At 43.2% G+C, this 19,216-nt stretch overlaps 1 protein-coding gene across 1 annotated transcript in view; it reads right to left on the bottom strand.

Annotated features, from left to right (window-relative positions):
- The window catches only part of TANC2 (tetratricopeptide repeat, ankyrin repeat and coiled-coil containing 2), a 208,362-nt gene that overhangs the window by 25,337 nt on the left and 163,809 nt on the right, over positions 1-19,216 (bottom strand). Inside the window, exons 13-15 of the mRNA XM_010561364.1 lie at positions 18,597-19,204; positions 4,625-4,733; positions 151-273 (exon numbers count right to left, since the gene is read on the bottom strand). Of these exons, the coding sequence (XP_010559666.1) occupies positions 151-273; positions 4,625-4,733; positions 18,597-19,204 (840 nt within the window). The remainder of the gene's footprint in view (positions 1-150; positions 274-4,624; positions 4,734-18,596; positions 19,205-19,216) is intronic.

Genomic DNA, 19,216 nt, shown 5'->3' with positions numbered 1-19,216 from the left:
GAACGCCCCACAAGCTGCTCAGCACTGCCTGGGTAGGACCAGTGCCACGGGCAGGCAGCTCCAGCGAACGCTCTACGAACGGTACCGCGCATCGCTGGGAGCTTCTCGTGCGAGCTCTGAACCACCCCAGCTCTCCTCCTGCTCCAGTACCTTTATGTTTGGGGTGTAGAGATTTCTCAGAGATGCCAAAGCCATCGAAAGACCTTCGGTGCTGTAGGAGATCCAAAGCCCTTGCAGGATGGAGGAAGATACCCCAACTTTTTTACTCAGCCCCTAAAAAAGAAAAGATGACTTAGATCCAAGCTTCCAAATACGCTTAGTTACACTGGGCAGATCATCCTGGGTCTTTGGACTTCAAAGTGTTTCAAGACACTAACAGCTATACACAAGAAAACATGAAAATTTGCCACATCCGACCTTCGCAGTGAATTATGAAGCTTATAGGAAATAACTTGCAAAGGTACTGTAGCCATCTCCAAGGTTTAGGAAAGGCAGGATTAAACTGTGAGCAACTGGAATCCATTCAACACCCTCAGAAAATGTCATGGTAAGGAGCACAGCTTCTTTTTTAATAAAGTACACATTATTTTGGCAGAACTGATTAACAAAGTTTCCTTATTATTCACACTGTTAAACCAGATGACAATATCTGCTCACAAGAAGATAAATTAAGGAGGTCTCAACCACAGCCTAGAACAGTATTCCCATCTCTCATCCCAGACTGTCTCCAACCTTTCCGGCTGGCGTCCTGATCAGGCTATACATAATATGTAGAAGGTCTGACATCTTTGTCCAGCAACACTAATTGGCAGAGCACAGAACTGTTAAGCAAGTTTCCCCCCCTCCTACTGAAGGAGCAACAACTGCTCTGTAGCCAACACGTGGGAGCAAATGGCTGGATCGAAGAGAGAGGAACGGGTTTGCAACTCCAGCACCAAGCTTTGCTGTGTGTTGTGCTCCGTTGTGTGATGCGGGTATGCCCTATATGTTGCTGTTCTGCTATCAATTTACCATTAAAGTCTGCTGTTTCCATGGAAACCGTACAGACATCTTTAATTCTGTTTTGATATGCAAACCCTGATTTCTACTTCCTCGCATGCCGTGTGGTCATTTCTATCTGCGCAAAGCAGTGGGATCACATTTCAGTTTGTGAGTCTTTTGTATGACAGACTGACACGGACGGTGTAGGGTGGTGGGAAGAAAACCAGCAGCAAAAAGTGGGATTTATTTCCTCTAAAGGAAGATGTGCAGGAATCATCAACCGAGCCTGCTGCTGGACTCAGCTGCAGACCTCTAATACCTACGTGTGAAAGAGATTCTGAAGCATCGCACCAGCCATCAACAGATTTGTCACTTGAAACGGTTTTACCATGAAAAGAAGCAACAGATTAGACAAGCTCTTATAAATAACAACTCCATGCGCTTGTTTCCTTCAAAATTCAGGGAGCTAAATAGAGAAAAATATTTGCTTGTGTTAAGAGGCAGAAAAGAGCTCAGGAATTTTGGCCACCATTAAGCGTTGCTTTTGAAATGACACAATACAGGACATTAGAGGTCAATATTAAATTTCAGTGAACTCAGTACTGTGTAATTGGACAAACAGAAAACAATTTTATAATGAATGCTTAAAATAATTTAAAAATAGTTATAATACTATCAAACCCATAAATAAGCTGTTTGAGTCACCATCAGGACCAAGGGAAAGAGTATGTATTTTCAGAATAGCCATCTGAAGATAATCACATATGCTATAAAAATCTTAACTGCTGTATTAGAACATACATACTTAGATATTAGTGCAAGACATAAAAGACGACATTTATCCTTTAAAGAAAAAAAACCATCGAACACCATTATCATTCAGTTGCTGAAACAAAACCGCACTATTTCTCATTTTACAGATCGCATCTTCCTTTTTGGTTTCCCTTTTCTACCCAGAACCGTAGAGCAGGTTGAATCCTTCAGCAAAAGTAAATCCCAACTTGATACAACATCAAACCAAAATACCATCAGTGTTTTCCACCCTGCTAGGACCATCTGACACAGGACCAAGGCATGGCTTGACCATGCACGTTTCACTTGAGTAACTCTGCCAACCCCACACAACCCCAGTTTTCAAACAGGTTTGCCTCTTTTGTCCTGCAGTCTTGTATGCAGCTGTCAGCATCCTTAATTTCTAACTCATTGCTTCCTCTGCTATTTGGCCATTGGCACCTTCAGCACAAGTTCTATATAAGGCTGTTTTTCAAGGAATATCAGACACCTTTACATACCTGTAGCTGTCAAAGCGAGTGTTTCTGCCTGTAATTGTCATTACGTTCTCAATCTGGGGATGAGGAACACCCTTTTCTGGATTACTGACATTTTAGCTAACTAATTTAAGATGAAATTAAAGACTTCTCTTTGGTTGATTTGCAAAACACACGTCACCCCAAAGTTTGGGTCTTCTTTTATCATTTCTGCACATTTTTCTTCTTGCCCTTTCATTCCATGCCAGGCTTTCCAAGCTGGGTTTCCATATGCTCCTGTTAAGACTGGTAATTGCTTTAAGATACTAAAACATTTGTACTTTTTTTTTCCCCCATACTGTTTGAGGACGTTTGTGTTTAAAAAGAGAAAACCAGCCAATCTCAGCCATCAAGTGAAGAAGGGAGTGTGAAAGCTTCTTACCACCCGTGGGTCAGGTCATCACCTTGTACCTGTGCATCACTTATCGAAGTGTCCCGTCATTACCTTGCACAAGGTACCAGTGGATTTGAACTGCTAGGAATTGGGGAAGGACAAGTAAGTTTTCTGCGCTGTTTAATCAAAGTCTGTCTGTATACTCAGCTCTCAGTACTCCCTGGCTGGATAAAATGCTTTAGCCCCGTTCTAATCCTCTCCTGGCTTCATGATGGGTAAATAAAATAGAATTACAAAGGCATCAGGCCTCCATAAATACCTTCAAAATTAGGATCTTTGTGTCTGCGGAAAGCTGCTGCTATAACATGATAACTTCAGGAAAAACACACTGAATTGATGACCTGACACGCTCCCTACTTGGCAGAAAATCCATGCCCTACTGGTAACTGCTTCAGCAAAAGATCAGACAGAATGAAAAGCCTGAATGGAAAAAAATGCTTGTTCAGAAACAAATACAGTCAGTAACAACAGGAAAAGGAGCCTGTGTACGTACTCTTGGAAGTAGTTTCTTTAAAGAATGCCTGAGATCTTAAATACGGTCTGCAATATTCCAGCTCAATGCCTCCTTCAAAAACTCATGCAGCTATTGTTTCACTCAGTAAACACTCACAAATCCTCAGTAAACACTTGTTTAAAAAAAGGAATAAAAATAAACCTATTCAAGGAAAAGCGAAAGACTAAGTTTTACAGTGTTTCTAATCCAGCTAATCCAAACCCTTTCAGAACTTCATAGTACTTCTAAATAACATACTGTTATGGTTATCTGTCACGGAGACATACTATTCTTGCTGCAGTGTTGCAAAACCAAGGATTTTGCCGAGTGATTAGAAACAGAAGGCTATACTGACATTTTTCATATGCTAATTGGCATTTTCTACTATTGTAAATATTGCTCAATTAAATCTGGAATCTACAGGCAACTTGTCCACTTAACGAAAACTGTCATTTGTTTAGAGCCTGAAACCCTGTTATTTGTTTCTACTGTGGAAGTGTGAAGCGAAGAAGATTTGGAACCAGATTTAGATGTAAATGGCAGCTGAATAGTAAACTCACGGCAGAATTTGGCCTTGAGAACATAACTCAAAATTTGAAAATTATACACCGATCGGGTAATGCGCCAATCTGGGGTTCTTCCCTTTGGCTCCAGCCATCACTTTCCCAAATGAGCAGACTTTGCTGCTACACCTGATGGTGAATTCAGCACAGGGAACTAATAAATACAACAGGACTGACACAAGACACAAACTATCTATTTGCTCTAGAAATACAGGAGTGCAGAAGTTCTTAAGTCTATAAAATCATATATAGACCAGATAAAAGTACAGCCTCATTTTTACCATTGTTAAGCACCCACAGATCCTAATAGTTTTAAGAAATTCTGTATTTCCTGTGACCTTACAAACCCAGCCTCTCATTTCCATCTTCTGGTATACGGGCTACCAGGCACAAGAACAATACTTAGTTTATGGGTCATATTGATGCTCACATCCAAGTTTGCCTTTCAATAACCCAGGCCTGAAATGTCTGTGTGAAGAGTAAAAAGGACCGACCATCAGATTTTAATGACGATCTAACCTTCCCTTTTACAACCTAAATTTTGGGTTGGATTCTTCAAAACCACTCCTTTTAAAAGATTTATTTTTTCTAGATGTTGTTACAGGAACTCATCTTACAAGGGAAGAAACCTCTTACGGTAGAAGAGTAATTTTAGGGAAGGAGGCTATCTGCTGAATTTACAGTCTGAAGGACGGTTTAATTTCAAGGATTTCTTATATACCACTGCCAATTTTCTAAAGCTCACTTCTACACGTTTCAGTAGCCTGAAGCAATCACACCTCTTACAGCAACCCTAAAACAAGAAGAGACTGAATGCTGCCAGTGTTGGCAGATTTTACACAGTGGGGATGAGGTTGGCGTAAGTCTTCATTTTAATTTTTGTTACCTTAAAAATATGTGCTTTGAGAATGTGATGTCCCAGTTCAATAGTTTGCTGTCGATTTAGTTTTCCTTCTTGACGGGAAAACCAGAAGGCAAGTAATGTGTGGCCACTCCTAAAATCAGAAGAAAGAGTATGTTAGTATTTGCTTGTTACACCAACAAAACAACTTTTGACAATTTTTGCTCCTGCTAAGCCTTCAACCTCGTCCAGCTTTGGGAAACAGACCTGGACTAATTCTAACTTGTAAACCACCAACTAATTGCATCCTTTATTATTGGTGATCACTGATAGCTCCAAAAACCCCAAACACTGGAGGATAGCAGGAATAAAACAATGTATTTTCTATGAGCAGACGTAAATTTGGAAACACCAGGGATACAATTTCATGAAAGCTGAAGTGCTACTTTTATAGTCATTTTGCAGAAGAGAACCGTACTTTGAAAGCCTGCCACCAATCCTGAAGTCATTAGAAAATGACATATTTACAATACCCACACTTTGGGGGGGGGGAAGTCCTTTAAATGGCAACTACATTCCCCATTCTGTGAAATGTCCTGCAAAGTGAAGCAACTTTATTTCCTTGTAAAACTTCTAAACACATTCTCCATCTTTTCCAGTAATGAAGGCGCTTCTGGCAACGACCTACCAGGTTGACAACCAAAGCAAATTAACTGAGCTACACACAGAGCCCTGTTTAAGGCAAAACATAATAAAAGAGCTAGTAACTTTCCTCGCGAACAGTGATTTTTACTGACATTTTTAAACATACAAACTTCCAGCTTATAACACCAAAGGTTCAACGTGGCCGAGTCTTCTCAAAGACGTGAGAAGCCGATTCTCTGCACACGCAAAAAACACGCAAGGCGCAAAACGATGAAGTATTGCAAACCAGTTCTGGATGAGATCGGCAAATACCCGCCCCACTGGGCACGCGTGGATGCGACAGCAGGGGACCCAGCAGGCAGGGGAGGAGGCCACCGAGGCTCCATGCTTGGACCTCAGCGGTCTGGGGACTTGCAGTCGTCATGGTTTTGCCAACAAATTAATATTCTTCTTTAAGCCCCTAGGTACTCCCAAGGGAGTCCTTTTTACCCGCTTTGTGTCTGGAACTAAATAAAAATGTGGCTACACATAAAAGCAATCAAACCTCTTCCAGCCAAAGAAAACAAAATATGATATCAACTGTGGCTTTGAAAGGGCTTCTAAGGACAGGGAACGTTGTTAGCTCATCGCTATTTGGTAAAGCAGAAAAGCGCTTCAGCGTGGCCGAACAGCAAGTAAATATTACAGAAGACAGAAGTTTTCACAACGGTGGGGATTTACCAGCGCATCTCCATCCAGGAATAATGATTATCCCTGTCTCAAAATAAACTCGGAATAAAAGTGAAAGGCTTGTAATGCCACGGCCAGGTGTTTGGCAAGGTCTCCCCCGTGCCCTGCCAATGAACCTCCTTTTGGACCGATAATACACGGATGCATTTGAGCGGAGCCCGATGACGCTTTGCCAGACCTCGTGGTACTGGTAGGATGTGGAGATGTGCCCGCTGGACGAGCGGGATGGAAAACAAAATGTCTTTTTCTTACGAGGCAGGACTTGATTCCCAGGTCTTGATAGGCGAAAGAGCACCACATCCCATTCACGTGTAATAAACTAAACTCTTTCACTGGTGAGTAATTCTGTTGCACCTCTCTCCAAAATGCCATTAAATTTACAGAAACACCATCAACTCAAATAATAAACTGTTGTCTGAAATCCTTTTATTGACTGATAGTACCCTTTGCTCTTAGGGTAACTTGAGCTTAAAAAGAAACTGAAGAAAACCGCTTTTTTTGCATGCTTTGCCTGTCAAGCTCCTCTCCACACCCTGGCCTGGCACATGGCGAGATGCCCACATGGGGAACCCACAGCTCCACGCTTCCCATCACTGGAGGAGAAACTCCTCCAGATGGTGCCTCTGCCCTCAAGATGTAGCTTAGATGCCTCAGCCGAGTGCTTAAAATTAGGCAGGATGCCTTTGTGCACAGGGCAGTGCCCCTGATTTCCACGCATCCGTGCTGTGAGAATTCTCCATACAGCACCAACAGAAGGGACAAAATGTAAAAAGCTGGGAAAACAGAAGGGCCCTGGAAGTGGTTGTAGCACCTTAAGTTATCTACAGCTTGTTGCCTTGCCTTCCTTTCGCTCTTCCCCTCTTTGCTCCCCATCTTTGGAGCGGGAGGAGAACATCAGGTCACAGCCTTTTAAAGGAGACAGACAAATGCATTTGCTCATTATACTGATTAACCTCCAGGAACGCCCGTGGAAAGGAGAAACAGATCAGAAGGAAACAAGTGACTATGAAACACAGCTTGAGTGTTGCTAGATACAGCTGCAAGTCAAGGAGCGCAGCAATTGCTAGATTTTATCCGTCCCCGTTCAGCCAGATTATGAAAACCTATAATCACCCTAATACACTCAATGCATCTCAATAGCTCATCAGATTCGCAATGCTGCGCTTACTGTTTGGAGAAGAGCCAATGCATTTACCTCCACTAAAAGGCTGGTGGTGCAAGTTCATTCAGAGCCATCGGCTCATTTCCCTTCTGGGGAGAGTCATCAGGCTGGCGATCACGAACTGCGGCTTTCTGCTCCAGATCCGAGCGTGGCTGCACAAAGGGACCCCGCCGCCACCCCTCTCGACCTCTATTTTTCACATCACAGAAGAGGAAATAATACCAGTTGTTTGCTTGTTAAAGGAAAACTCTTCGAAAATGTCTGGGAAGGCTCTAAATGGGGCTGTAACTGTATTAATCCTAAGCATGAATTGAAGATCCAGAAACTTCTAACATGCCTTTTCTTCGCAGCGAGAGATGAAGTGCAGCTCCCGACTGACACACGAGCCCAGTTCCTAAATTGCTTTTCAGCTGCAGCCGGTAGGGTATTTACCTAAATTTAATTATATGCATGACTTTGGCTGTTATGAATAAGGCATGTATGAACTATTCCAGAATAAAGTACAGTATTCTTGAGTAATACATTACCTCTGCAATGCTTCCCAGACCTTGGCTTTGGGCTTGTTGATAAATACTTGCAGTCACTTGTTCTGTCAATGTTAATTGCATGCTAAACCAGACTCCAACAGCACAGGCTTCTTTACTTTTTTCTCTTTTCTTTTTTTTTCTTTAATACAGCAGAGGATGGCAGTAATGATTTCTACATCAAGGAGCTCAGTGAAATGATTTGCTTTGAATTTCACCACTGCAGAGTTTATCATGAGAGATTTTTCTATTTTTAATGTAAGATTTCTTTTTGTGAAAAATTAACAGCACTGCCAGCCTAGCTCTGGCAGCCTTTGTCTGCTCTTGCAGGCTGCCTGTGTCGGCTCCTGTAACGGCCAGGGGTGCCTGCGTGGATGTGCACATACATGTATATATAAAGACATAAAGATGAGTCTTCATCCTTCCAAGCCCCTGCATAGCACGAACGGGTGCACACATATAGCAGCTATAAGGAAGGCTAATGTAAGCAAAGGCTATAGATGGGCACAAAAGGGGAGATGCTGGATTCAGCAGAGCAGTCCCTACACATCTGCTCCCTTACTCACCCGAAGCTGAGGCACATATAGCTGTGGGGACAGAGCAAAGGCGACGCAGGGTGTTGGGGAGTTGGTACCTCAAGCACATCCCTCCTCATGCCCCTGTCCCTCGTGCCACAGGTGGCAGGGGACAAGGTGACACTAATAAAACACCAGTGTGACCAAAGAGCTGTGATGGAGCATAGGGAAACACGTAAGAAAATATTGAAAGCTCCTGATCTGTGCTTCATCTATACTACCCTATCCCTCAGGCAAAGTAAAAGAGATTTAAAAGGGTGTAAAATTATGCTAGAGTTAACGTATTGCACCACTGGAGTAAAGGACAGGCAAAAAATTAAGTGAGAATCGGTCCCGTTTACATCTGAACCTACCAAACTCCAAACTCCCCGACTGACACCCACATCTCCCTTCTTCCAGCTAATCCCATGAAACCATTCCAAAATCCAGAGATTTGACACTGTCCCCAGTGAATCTGGTCTTCCAAGAGACGTGTGTTCATATTTTATTCGGCTCTGCAGAGTTCAATTTTATAACTTCGGCACAGAGAATAATGTCTGTTCTGACAAAGCCTGGAGCCTCCTTTGCTTTCAGAAGGATGTCTGTCCAGACTGCAGAAAGGCCAAGCTCAGCTCAAGTAAGCTCCTCTTGCAAGATCGTTTAATCACCAAAATTGATTTATTGATTTTTGGAACTTAGTTTCCCTCTGATGTTATAATTGCGAATTAACTTGGAAGGAATTAACATTATACAAGAAAATTCAAACAAAACAGGGTATGCTCTTAAGCATGCGATATTCTTTCCTACAGAATTAAACACTGGTTTAATTTGCTGAGCTAACTGGAACAGTCAAGTTCAAAGGCAAGAGAAATCTTTCCATCCCTCGGGTCAGATCTCACTGCAGCAAGACAAGCTATGGACTATCTGATCAAAACCCATCACCCTGCCTAGAAGTAACTGAGGACACAGCAGCGCTGTGCTACCAGTTCTAGCTGCTTTAGGAAACTGCAGAGACACTTCCCAGTGAGTGGGACAAGAAACCGATGGCAGCATCGTTGCTGCTTGCTTTCTTCACCCAGCAGTTGTCTTGTTTGCACTGACCCACTCATACTGTAATCACGACTGTTCATTACACTGAGGAACACCTAATGGCCTCAACCACAAACTAGAAATCCATCATTCTGGGTACGAAACGTGAGATTTCCAGGCTAGAAGGAGCTATACATGATTATCTAAGCTTACTTTTTTATAGTAGAGATCATAAGGCTCAATCTATACATCAACAGACGCACGGGTCAGACTGGCACACCAAGTCTGGTCCAGGTAAGGCTCAACCCCTGTGTCAATAGGTGCACGAGCCGTACGCTTGCATACCAAGTCCAGCACCCTGGTTTCACTGCAGCAGGTCTCTTAGAAAGACATCTGATCATAATTTAGTATTTCAACCACGATGTTATTGCCACCAAGCAGAAGTGCTAGACTGACTATTTCTGGTTTACAGGAGACAAAGCATTGCACAAAAAATCCATACCCAGTCATCATCCTAACTCTTAGTGCTTTGTTACCATTCTCCACAGCCTTGCGTAATCTATGCAGTAAAAGCAGCAAAACTGCGATTTGTGTAAAGGAGAGCTGAAGAATCACACAAACCACTCACTGAGCATTTGAAAAGCAGAAATGGAATCACTTAACGGCATCTGGCTTATCCTTAACAACAATTTTAATTTAAGTAACAGCATCTTGGTGATGGAGGACTTGACATCTCGTAAAATCAATAGGCTCACTGGATGTTTCTGCCTTACCAGGGCGTGACTGAACACCGGTAAAACCAATACCATCCGCACAGCTACAATCCTGTTCACATCTAGAGGGACGTGAACAAGCCTCAAGAGCTCAGGAGCCTCAAGAAACCCAAGCTCCAAATGCAGCCAGCGCTGCCTTGCCCCACGTCCTCGGCCCCAGGCAGGCAGGGGAGACCGATCGTGCGTGCGTGAGACGCAGCCAGGAGAGGAACAAACAGTAGTTAACAAGATCTGCAGCATTAAGAGATGCTTTAGAGCATTTGTGCTTAATGACTCCTAATTTTGAATGAGCTGGAAAGCTCCTTACCCCTCTGACATGGTATTAACAGCATCCACAGCTGTATCATTCAGGTAGAAAGTTTATTCAAGTAACTTGCAGAGATGTAATAGCAATGACCTCACTGATGCAGCTCAGCTATAACAGACTATGCTGCAGACCTGCTCGCAATACCGGTTTAATTTTTATTTCTCAAGGCTTTTTATTAAAGATTCCATAGGTACTAACTGTGCTGCACCCATATTTTATCAAGGGTGGGGAGTGCATGCCTCAGATTACGTTACATCCTTGGCTATCATAGAGAATGAGTTTGTCTGTAGCTTATCCGGGATAACAGAGCTGCATCCGTGTCAGGAGCTGATCCTGGAGAACCTCTACCCTACATGAAACAACGGCAGTCAGGCGTTGGGAACTGCCAAGAGAAGCAGCAAAGAGGAAAACCAGACAACTCTGATGGCACTCTTCAGATTTAAGGTAACAAAAGATACTTACAATGATTTAAAAATACAGAACAAAAAAGGAGGGATAAAGTACTGAAAAAAGCATTTCCAACTGCTTACAGGCCCTGACTTAATGAGATTTAAAAAAACAGATCCAGAAAGTAAAGATGCAATTCCCTTGTCTCTGTTCAGTTCACAAGGCTTTTCAGAAAATCTGCTGGTTGCCAGGAACAGATTACTTTATATTCAGAGAAAAGCGGTGTTGTCCAAGAGCAGTGTGAAAAAACTGCTGGCATATTTAATAAATATGTTGGATGGGGAAAATGAATAACATCATCTTTCAGTAAGCTCTCCAGTGGCTACACAGTCAACATACAGGGAAGATCTCAAAAGACCAACGGTGATACAATTTCTGTTCTCATTCGACCTGACGCAATTTAAAATATATGGGGTTACAGAGGAATGGGGAGTGTGATTTGGAAGTGCAGGAGTAAATGACCATGTGAGAAGCAAGATGGAACAAAGTCAGGGCCGCTCTCTCCTGAACTGTTGGAAGATGGCTTTGCTCCATAAGTGGGTCTTAAGATTTGAGGAATGAAATAACAGGAAGAAATTAAGCAACATTTCTTTCTTCAGTCAGCATTGGTATTGCCTCTGATGAACGCCACTTCTTTCTTCTCAGTGGCTCAGTGCCACAGAATGGATTACTGCGTGAGTATTTTCTTCCATTTCGATGTGAAAATGATACAGGATACAGAAGTTTACAGTCCAGAAGAAAAGAAAAAGAAAAGATTTTATGAGGACAGTAACTCAAGACACTAAATATATTCAAAAACCCCTCTGCATCCAAATGCTTAGGTTGCATGTCTAATGAGCCAGTTAAAACAAGCTGCTCTACTGATGTCCTTTATGATGGTAACTATCACATCTGCTCTCCATCTCATCTGTCATGATTTATAATCTGTCTCCCATTTCTCCTCTTCTCTTCCAACTGACACTGCAGCTGCAGCCCTGCCCAAATTTCAAAGGAAAAACCTGCAGCTAAGCCACTTCACTGCTTCGCTAGACACAGAGCCGGTGCATGAAGGAGCTCAAGTTTCCTTCTCTTCTGCGTGAACCTTGTCCTGAACCCTGTCATACACAAACACTGGCTTCTGATGCTCAGAGAAGTCCCCGTTACAGCTGCCCAACTTGCTACCACAGGCTTTAATAATTTATTTTTTAGCTCTGTACTTCTGCATGAGATTAGTTAACATCTAGAGATGTTGGTGATGTGGATACCTGCATAAAGTAAGTTTCCTACCTTCGTTTTGTTGAGCTATTGCCCATTCTTTTTACATTTCAAAACGTACTAGGTTACCAGTCATGGAATCAGAAAACTTTATTCTTGAAGTCACATGCGAAGCCTAAACGTTGTATTCTCAGAGTCAGCACTTCGTCAGGTCTCTACCGCTTGGTGAACAGATTGCGTTTGCCCCTCCAATTAACTGGAGGACATTATGATGGATTCGTCTTTGTGATTCAAAAATATGGCACTCGCTATGGTCTGCTTGAGGAGTAAAATAAAAGTGCAAGAAACATTGTACTGTCATTCTTATGCTATGGGTATAGATGAAGCCCTACCCCAAGTCACAGGTAAGCCACCACTTCTACCATGCTCCACACTTCTGCCAAAATTAGAGCTGTGGAAATGATCTTAAAACACCAGACCCCATGGTGATTTGGTAATTAATTATACTAACTCAGCACAGGCCTTGCCCAAGTGCAGACAACCAGACAGCAGGCTGGGCAAGGAAAAAAATTGACCTCATGTATTTCGGTGACCTGTGGCATCCAGCCCACAGCTGGAGATGGCAAAACAACAAATTACAACACATCCCTCCTGGTTCTGTTGACACACCAAGTGCTGGCATGTACCTGTAACTGGGGGCACTCAGAAAAGCCCAGTGTGAGCTACAATACGTGCAGAGCTAAAAGACTGGCACTCTGGAGCCATGAAAAACACATTAAGAGAGGTAATTCCAATGGTAAAGCAATGCTAAATAATAATGGAAGCAGCAGCACTCAGCTCCCTGCTGCACCTTGAGAGCTGGGGCTGCTGCTGACTGCCGACCACTTGTGAAAATCTGATTATTTCATCTCCATCCTCACAAGGTGCTAGCGGGCACTGCATTATTCTTAATTTTCTACATGAGTATATAAAGGATTCAGATAAATCCTACACCCATTATTTTGCCTCACCTTGAATTCAAATAGCGCCTTGAATTCAAATAGCACCTTTGCTTTGCTGAGTAAAATCCATCCCACATGAATGCAGAGAAAACACTTAAGACATAGCCTGAGTTTTGGTGAACACTTGATCATTTCAGCTAACAATAAAGCAGAGTGTATTTTAAGAGCTTTTCAGAATCTTATAATATAAAAGAGGAAGAAAGTCAACTAATCCATGCACCGTAATGACAAAGTGAGCTATGTATGGAGGAGCTAACTGTGGATAATTTTCAAGAAGCTTATGCATAATGTAAGGACCCATCCTCCATTTGAAGCTGTTTGTTATATCCCTGAATTTTTATAAATATCATTTCCACTGACTTCTTTTCCTCCAAACTTTCTAAATTAATTATCTTTTGACTGAAGATTGTTATTTGTCAGATTAAGCATTCCATCAAAATGAGAAAACCCACCTCATTTTCTTCTAATGTATAAGCTCTATCATTTTGCTGGGTAATATATAAAAACATTAATTTTGTGTAGGAAAAGTCTCCACTTGCAGCATGCCTCCCAAGAGAAAAAGGAAAATGCAAAATACCTACACTGTATTGTATTAAAAGACAGCTCTGCTAGAAACCATGGCAACTCGGCGTGTTGGATTAGAGACACGTACTTCTGTTTGGATCGCTGCTGCACGCTAATCCATGCAGGGTGCCTTTATTTGGGGTTTCAGGGACAGGGACAGATTTGGTTCGTGCCATGTGGAAAAGGAGGGAAGAGATGAGCAGATGCCCTCAACCTCAACAATGGAGCTACCAGTACTTCTCACTGATTTTTTTTTTTTTTTTGTCATTTCTCAGATTATTAGATAGCTTCTAATAAAGTCAATGAGCATGAGCTGCCTGATAAAGTCTTGGTGCACTGAAGAGAACATCTATTGCAGAGTATCGATTCCTCGTGCAGTATTTCCAAGCTCGGGTTTCAGAGCCAGATCAGCCCAGCGGTGCCATCGCTGGACAAGGCACCAACACCCTGATTTTGAGAGATGCCAAATGCCTGCTGGTCTCTCTCCATAGCTGAGCATTCAGCTCTTCTGGAAACCTGGCCGCAGACGTTTGGGATTTCAGACTAACACCGCACCTGTAGTATCCATGAGAACAGCTTGGCATCTCCGTGCAGTGAAAACGTCCTGCACAAAGCAAGATATTCCTCCCAAGTTCTCTACCAGGAGACTCTCCACCATCATCACGCAGGTGACTGCTGTCCTCACCGCTCTTGCTCTTCTTATGGAAGGAAAAAAGCTGCTGTCCCCATCATATGCTAAATCACAGAGCAAGTGCAGTTAACCAAACATCTGTGCAACAGCAAGGAGCCAGAAGCAGAACAGAGCCTTTGTCATGTTCAGGAACAGTTTAAATTCTGCAGACAAAAAGCGTTCTTCGTTATGCTTACTGGCAGACTGGCCTTAATAAAGCCCAGTTTAGCAGAGCTGCTGCTCTGCCTATCCAACACCGCAGCTCCGGGTGCAAGAAACACCCTGGGTTGCGCTTTCGGAGTTCAGCAACAGGAGCAAGCCTGCATCGAAGGCATCACCTCTGCATCTTCCCACCTTCTCCGAGTTCCAGCCTGGCGCAGGGAATCGGGTATGGGATTCAGCTCATCCAAGTCAACAGCTAAAACAGCCCAGACAAATTGCTTCAAGTATTAAAGGAGATGAGAGCGACTGCTTGAGGAACAGATGCGTGGATTGCAAGCATCTAAAATGAGGTGAGATGAAGCCAAGCCAGAGGTGAAGCACTGGAGGTGAAGATCTAAATGCTTCATTTTGCTAAGGTCCTGTGGATGATGGCAAATTCCCTGAGCAGTGCAAAGAGCCTATCTCTACCTTGCTCCAGACTGAGCAGCGACAACAGGGGACATACCACCAGCATGCGCAATGCTGGGTGGTCCAGTGCCACCCTGAGAAGCAAAAGCCCAAATTAAGACAGTCATATGCATGCAATGGCACAGAGAGTATCTTTTTTCCTTTCTTAGCTTTCCTCTAGAAGAACAGAAAATCTGTGCATCTACCCCAAACCCTGTGTACTGGTTAGAAGAGCAGCCTGGACAGAATTCATTTCATCCAGTTTTATTTGTCAATTCTGGAGACACCTCCTGGTGAGCCCGTCACCCCGAGCTCCCTTCATAAATCAACAGGAGGAGATGCTTCCCAGGCACTCTTCATCTGACCTATTTTAGCCTTTTAGCTGATGATGAAATGAATCATTCTTATTTCTCTCCTTTGACCATAAAGCAAGTCTAGACAAGTAACTCAGATGTTGATACTTAAATCTGGATAGAGTAATTTCACTTCTGGGGTCCATATCTGACTACAGCTCTCTTATTGCCTTGCCAGGGCAAATCACTCCACTTCTGCCTCTCTCACAGTCCCTTCATCAGCAGCACAGGGATAAAACATTTTATTAGGGTTGTAAAAGCATGGAAAATAATTGCATGGAAGTTTCTGATTAAGTCTAGGCAGAAAACAGCACAGCATTATAGCAGAATTTAGGTTAAGAAATACAAGCGTAAGAGTGAACGTACAAGAATCACCATTTTCTCTGTGCACCAGTCACAAAGGATTGGGTCTTTCCCTAAAATGTTTTATGTTATTTGTCAACTAAGACGCTTGGTTAATAGTGCTACACTGACAGGCTGGAGAAGTCATTACTGCAATGCTGGTTAAACGCTCTGACAAAAGCTTTTTTGGTTCCCTGTTATTAAACAACGGTGGATGCTGGGGGGGTTCCCCTGCGGGTGAGCCTGCAGCGATAGCGTTCCCCTTCAATACCAATTAGCCTTTGCTTTGGACAGCAAACGCACGGTGAGCGTTCAAAGAAGAGGGTTAGCATCTCAACAGGCTAACACAAGAACCTGGAGGATGGAGATCTGTTGTTTATCTTAAAAGCGTAGAAAAATGCGATAATTTCTGGACATTGTGTTCCTCCTCTCCCCTCTTTTCCGTACTTCTGAGAACATGGGAACTCACTCATTAATGAAACGAGGAAGATTACCCCAGCTGCAGTGCCACGGACACAAGGCCCATTATCCCAATTTCCTTCGTAACATCCTCACACCTGGACACTCTGTCAGGGTAAGTCAATTAAGAGCAGCTTCACAAAACCACATTTCACTTCAAAGCTCTTCTCCTGGGGAAAAAATCAGCCTCAGCAACCTGACTCTTTACGTATCGACATGGCAAGGTCAAAAAGCTTCACATTAACGGCACATTTCTGCAGTGCTGGACGATGAACTCGAGGAGCGGTCTATACAGTTGCCATGTCTTCTCAATTCCCAAGCAAGCAGAAAGAAATCAAACTGGCTGTGAACAGCCCCGACGCAGGCAAATTTTCATAGGCTACTCCTATGAGCTCCGTCAGTGGCAAGCTGTGCTTCTTTTAGAAGAAATAAAATGAAAAATCATTACTTATCTTAATTGTCACTAAGGGTTTACCATCCTCTGAGCTCAACATCTTAATATTAGCTCTTCCCTGAGAGCTGGACAGGATTTTGAGGAGCACGATAGCTGAATCTCAGGGGCTCCTCTCAATTAATCACTGAAATGTATCCTGTTTCATTATCTACCATCAGAGTATAATGTAATTAGCGCGCATTATACATTAGAGATATTTATTAGTCCTCCACTATGTATGGACTCACACTCAAGGCAGTGGAAGCCCGTTATATGCCTTGTAACTTCTTTTTCACCAGCAGCAAGGAGCTGAGTCGGGTTAACTCTGCAGGGACTCCCTACTTGCAAAGAGCATGAGTGTTCCCCGTACACTTTAAAGTCACCATTAATTTATCACATGAAACGGCACATATGGGACAAAAAGTAACGCCTGAAAGTCTCCCGAACGGTCCTGAGGGCAGTGCAACATGTTTGTGAGGTTCATGAAAGACGGCACCAAATCCGAACCCTGAGCAGAGATTTATCACATTGCTGGTGACTTGTCGAGCGAATACAGGCTGATCTGTGCCTTTGTGCTAAAAATCACACACGGCTCCACGCCTGGTTTCAGTGAAAAACCATCTAAAATGCAGCACGTTTGAGTTTCATTCTGAATTTGGTATTCTGAGAGCGTCCTTACCCATCGCTGTGAGAATGAAGAGGAGTATTTCTGGACCCAGAGAACCAAAGCTCCCACGTTACCCAGCCGTATGCCTTGCTACCACACGCAGCACCCAACACACGCAGGTGCCTTACCCAGCAGGTAAGCATCCTGCACCTTAAATTTATTTTCATGGTAAATAAGGAAAGTAGGGATTTTTCCAAGTTGCTCTCGCTATGGTTCATTATGGCAAGTGCTGTGTGATTAGTGGTAATTGCCAGGCGTGCTGGTTGCCGTCCCCTCACCCGGCTAACGACAAGCTCTCTTACAGCCAGGCCAGCCAAAACCACAGGGGCCAGACAGAACCAGTAGCGCTGGGTGGGAGTGACTGGGAGGGAGAAAGCTCTCAGCTCCATAGGTGTAAGCACCGCACAGACATTGCAAACAGGGTGAAAAAGCATTACGCAGTGACAAGCACTTAATGACTCCGAGGAAGGCTATTAAATAACTAACATTGATTGATATAAAGACACCTGCTGCTGTGAGATGCTTTACAAAGGGTTCGCTTGATAGGACTATTGTGCAGAACCTACTAAAACAGGGAAGACGTCCATTGGGAGGAGCTATATAGTATTTTTCTGCTGCAGCCTGCTTACCACAAAATTTAAAATGGTAAATTACTCTGACACTGCTAACAGCTACAGCTGCTTTAATCAGCTGGGTGGCTATTTGGTTCCAGCAGATAGCATCATATTTTCTTCAGACTGACCACAGGGTCTGGGAGATGCACTGACATGGCCTTGAATCCGAGTGTTTCCCCGGTTTTTATAATCATATTTCAAGAAATGGGCAGGCCAAATGGAGCAAAGCTTATGGGGATAAACTACTAGAATTATAGTCAGAGCGTCTGTTTCCACTCTTCGGTAGAACCAAAGATAATGTTGTTAATAGTGATCATTGGGTTTAGAGAGTATAAATCTAACCATGATTAAATTCTGTTCCCTGTGAGCTAAGCCAGGAACTCAGCTGCTATCAGGACAGAGATTATGTATGCATTTACAGTCCAAAATTGCTAGAGCCTGAGTTTTGCTTTCAAAAAGACATTTAGTAGGACTATGAGGAACAACGTCAAAGAGAAGCCAACTGCAAAAGATGCATCCACACTCTTCATCTTTCATCTCCTTATCCTCTATTTCACATGGTTTCGATACCTTTGGAGAAAGGAAGGATGATTCCCCTTCTCCAGACTGAGTTGGCAGGAGTAATCTGCCAAAATGCAGACACCCCTGGTGATGCCTGTATGGGAGCTAGTCAACTCGGGGCCTTCTGAGGAACAGCTGATCTCATTCTGAAGATCATTACTAGGTTTTCCAGGTCCGTTGTGTACCCAGGGGGGGATTATTTCTTTCCATGAACAACATAAAGGCCTAAGGTGACTAGTACAGATGTAGAGATCTACAACGTAGACAGACCAAAGTCAGGTAATAGCATCCATGTGCAACCTTGTAAAATGAAGTGATTCAGATTAATAGTACGAGATGAACGCATTTGTAAACTCTGATTTCTCAGAGCGTTTGCTTACCTAGGATCACAAAGAAACTTGGTCTTTTCACCTTCTTCTCTCCAAATAAGCCATTCTCGGAAAGAGGGATGAACAAACATTCGCGTCATATCTCTACGTTTGATAAGAAACATAGAAAGGTTCTCCATCCTCTGCTGAAAGTCATCCCACTCCAAAGTGCCCTCAATGTTACCTGCATTAATGGCCTGAAAAATATGTTCATCTGTTAATGGGTGCAGAGATGCCACTGCCACATTCAAGAGAGGCATAACCCGATCAAAGGAAGACTGCGTTGGGAACTTCATATTGCACTGCAACAGGTAAACTTCTGACAGAGACACTGGGACTACTTTGTAGCTGGAGCTTTTTAGTACTAGGTATCCTTTCTCTATGAGATCAAAAGTGAGTTTTAGGTACAGATAGGACCCTTGGCTCAAGGTCTTGAGGTGAGAACTGAGTTTCCCAAACGTAGTGTTGTCCATTTTGCCGTTAAGTGAGATGTTGTTCTGGATCTCCGAGCTGCTGTGTATCCGATGAAGGATATATGCCTGCAGGTCCTGGTCTATGGCTTCATTCTCTTCCAGTCTATCCAAAAATATTCTGTGGAAGGGCAACAGCTTAATTATTTCCTACAAAGAAAG

Source organism: Haliaeetus leucocephalus, unplaced genomic scaffold, assembly GCF_000737465.1.
Source record: "Haliaeetus leucocephalus isolate CR32 unplaced genomic scaffold, Haliaeetus_leucocephalus-4.0 Scaffold144, whole genome shotgun sequence".
NCBI lineage: Eukaryota > Metazoa > Chordata > Aves > Accipitriformes > Accipitridae > Haliaeetus > Haliaeetus leucocephalus.
The sequence above is the reverse complement of the archived record's forward strand: the minus strand, read 5'-3'. Positions and strand labels throughout refer to the sequence as shown.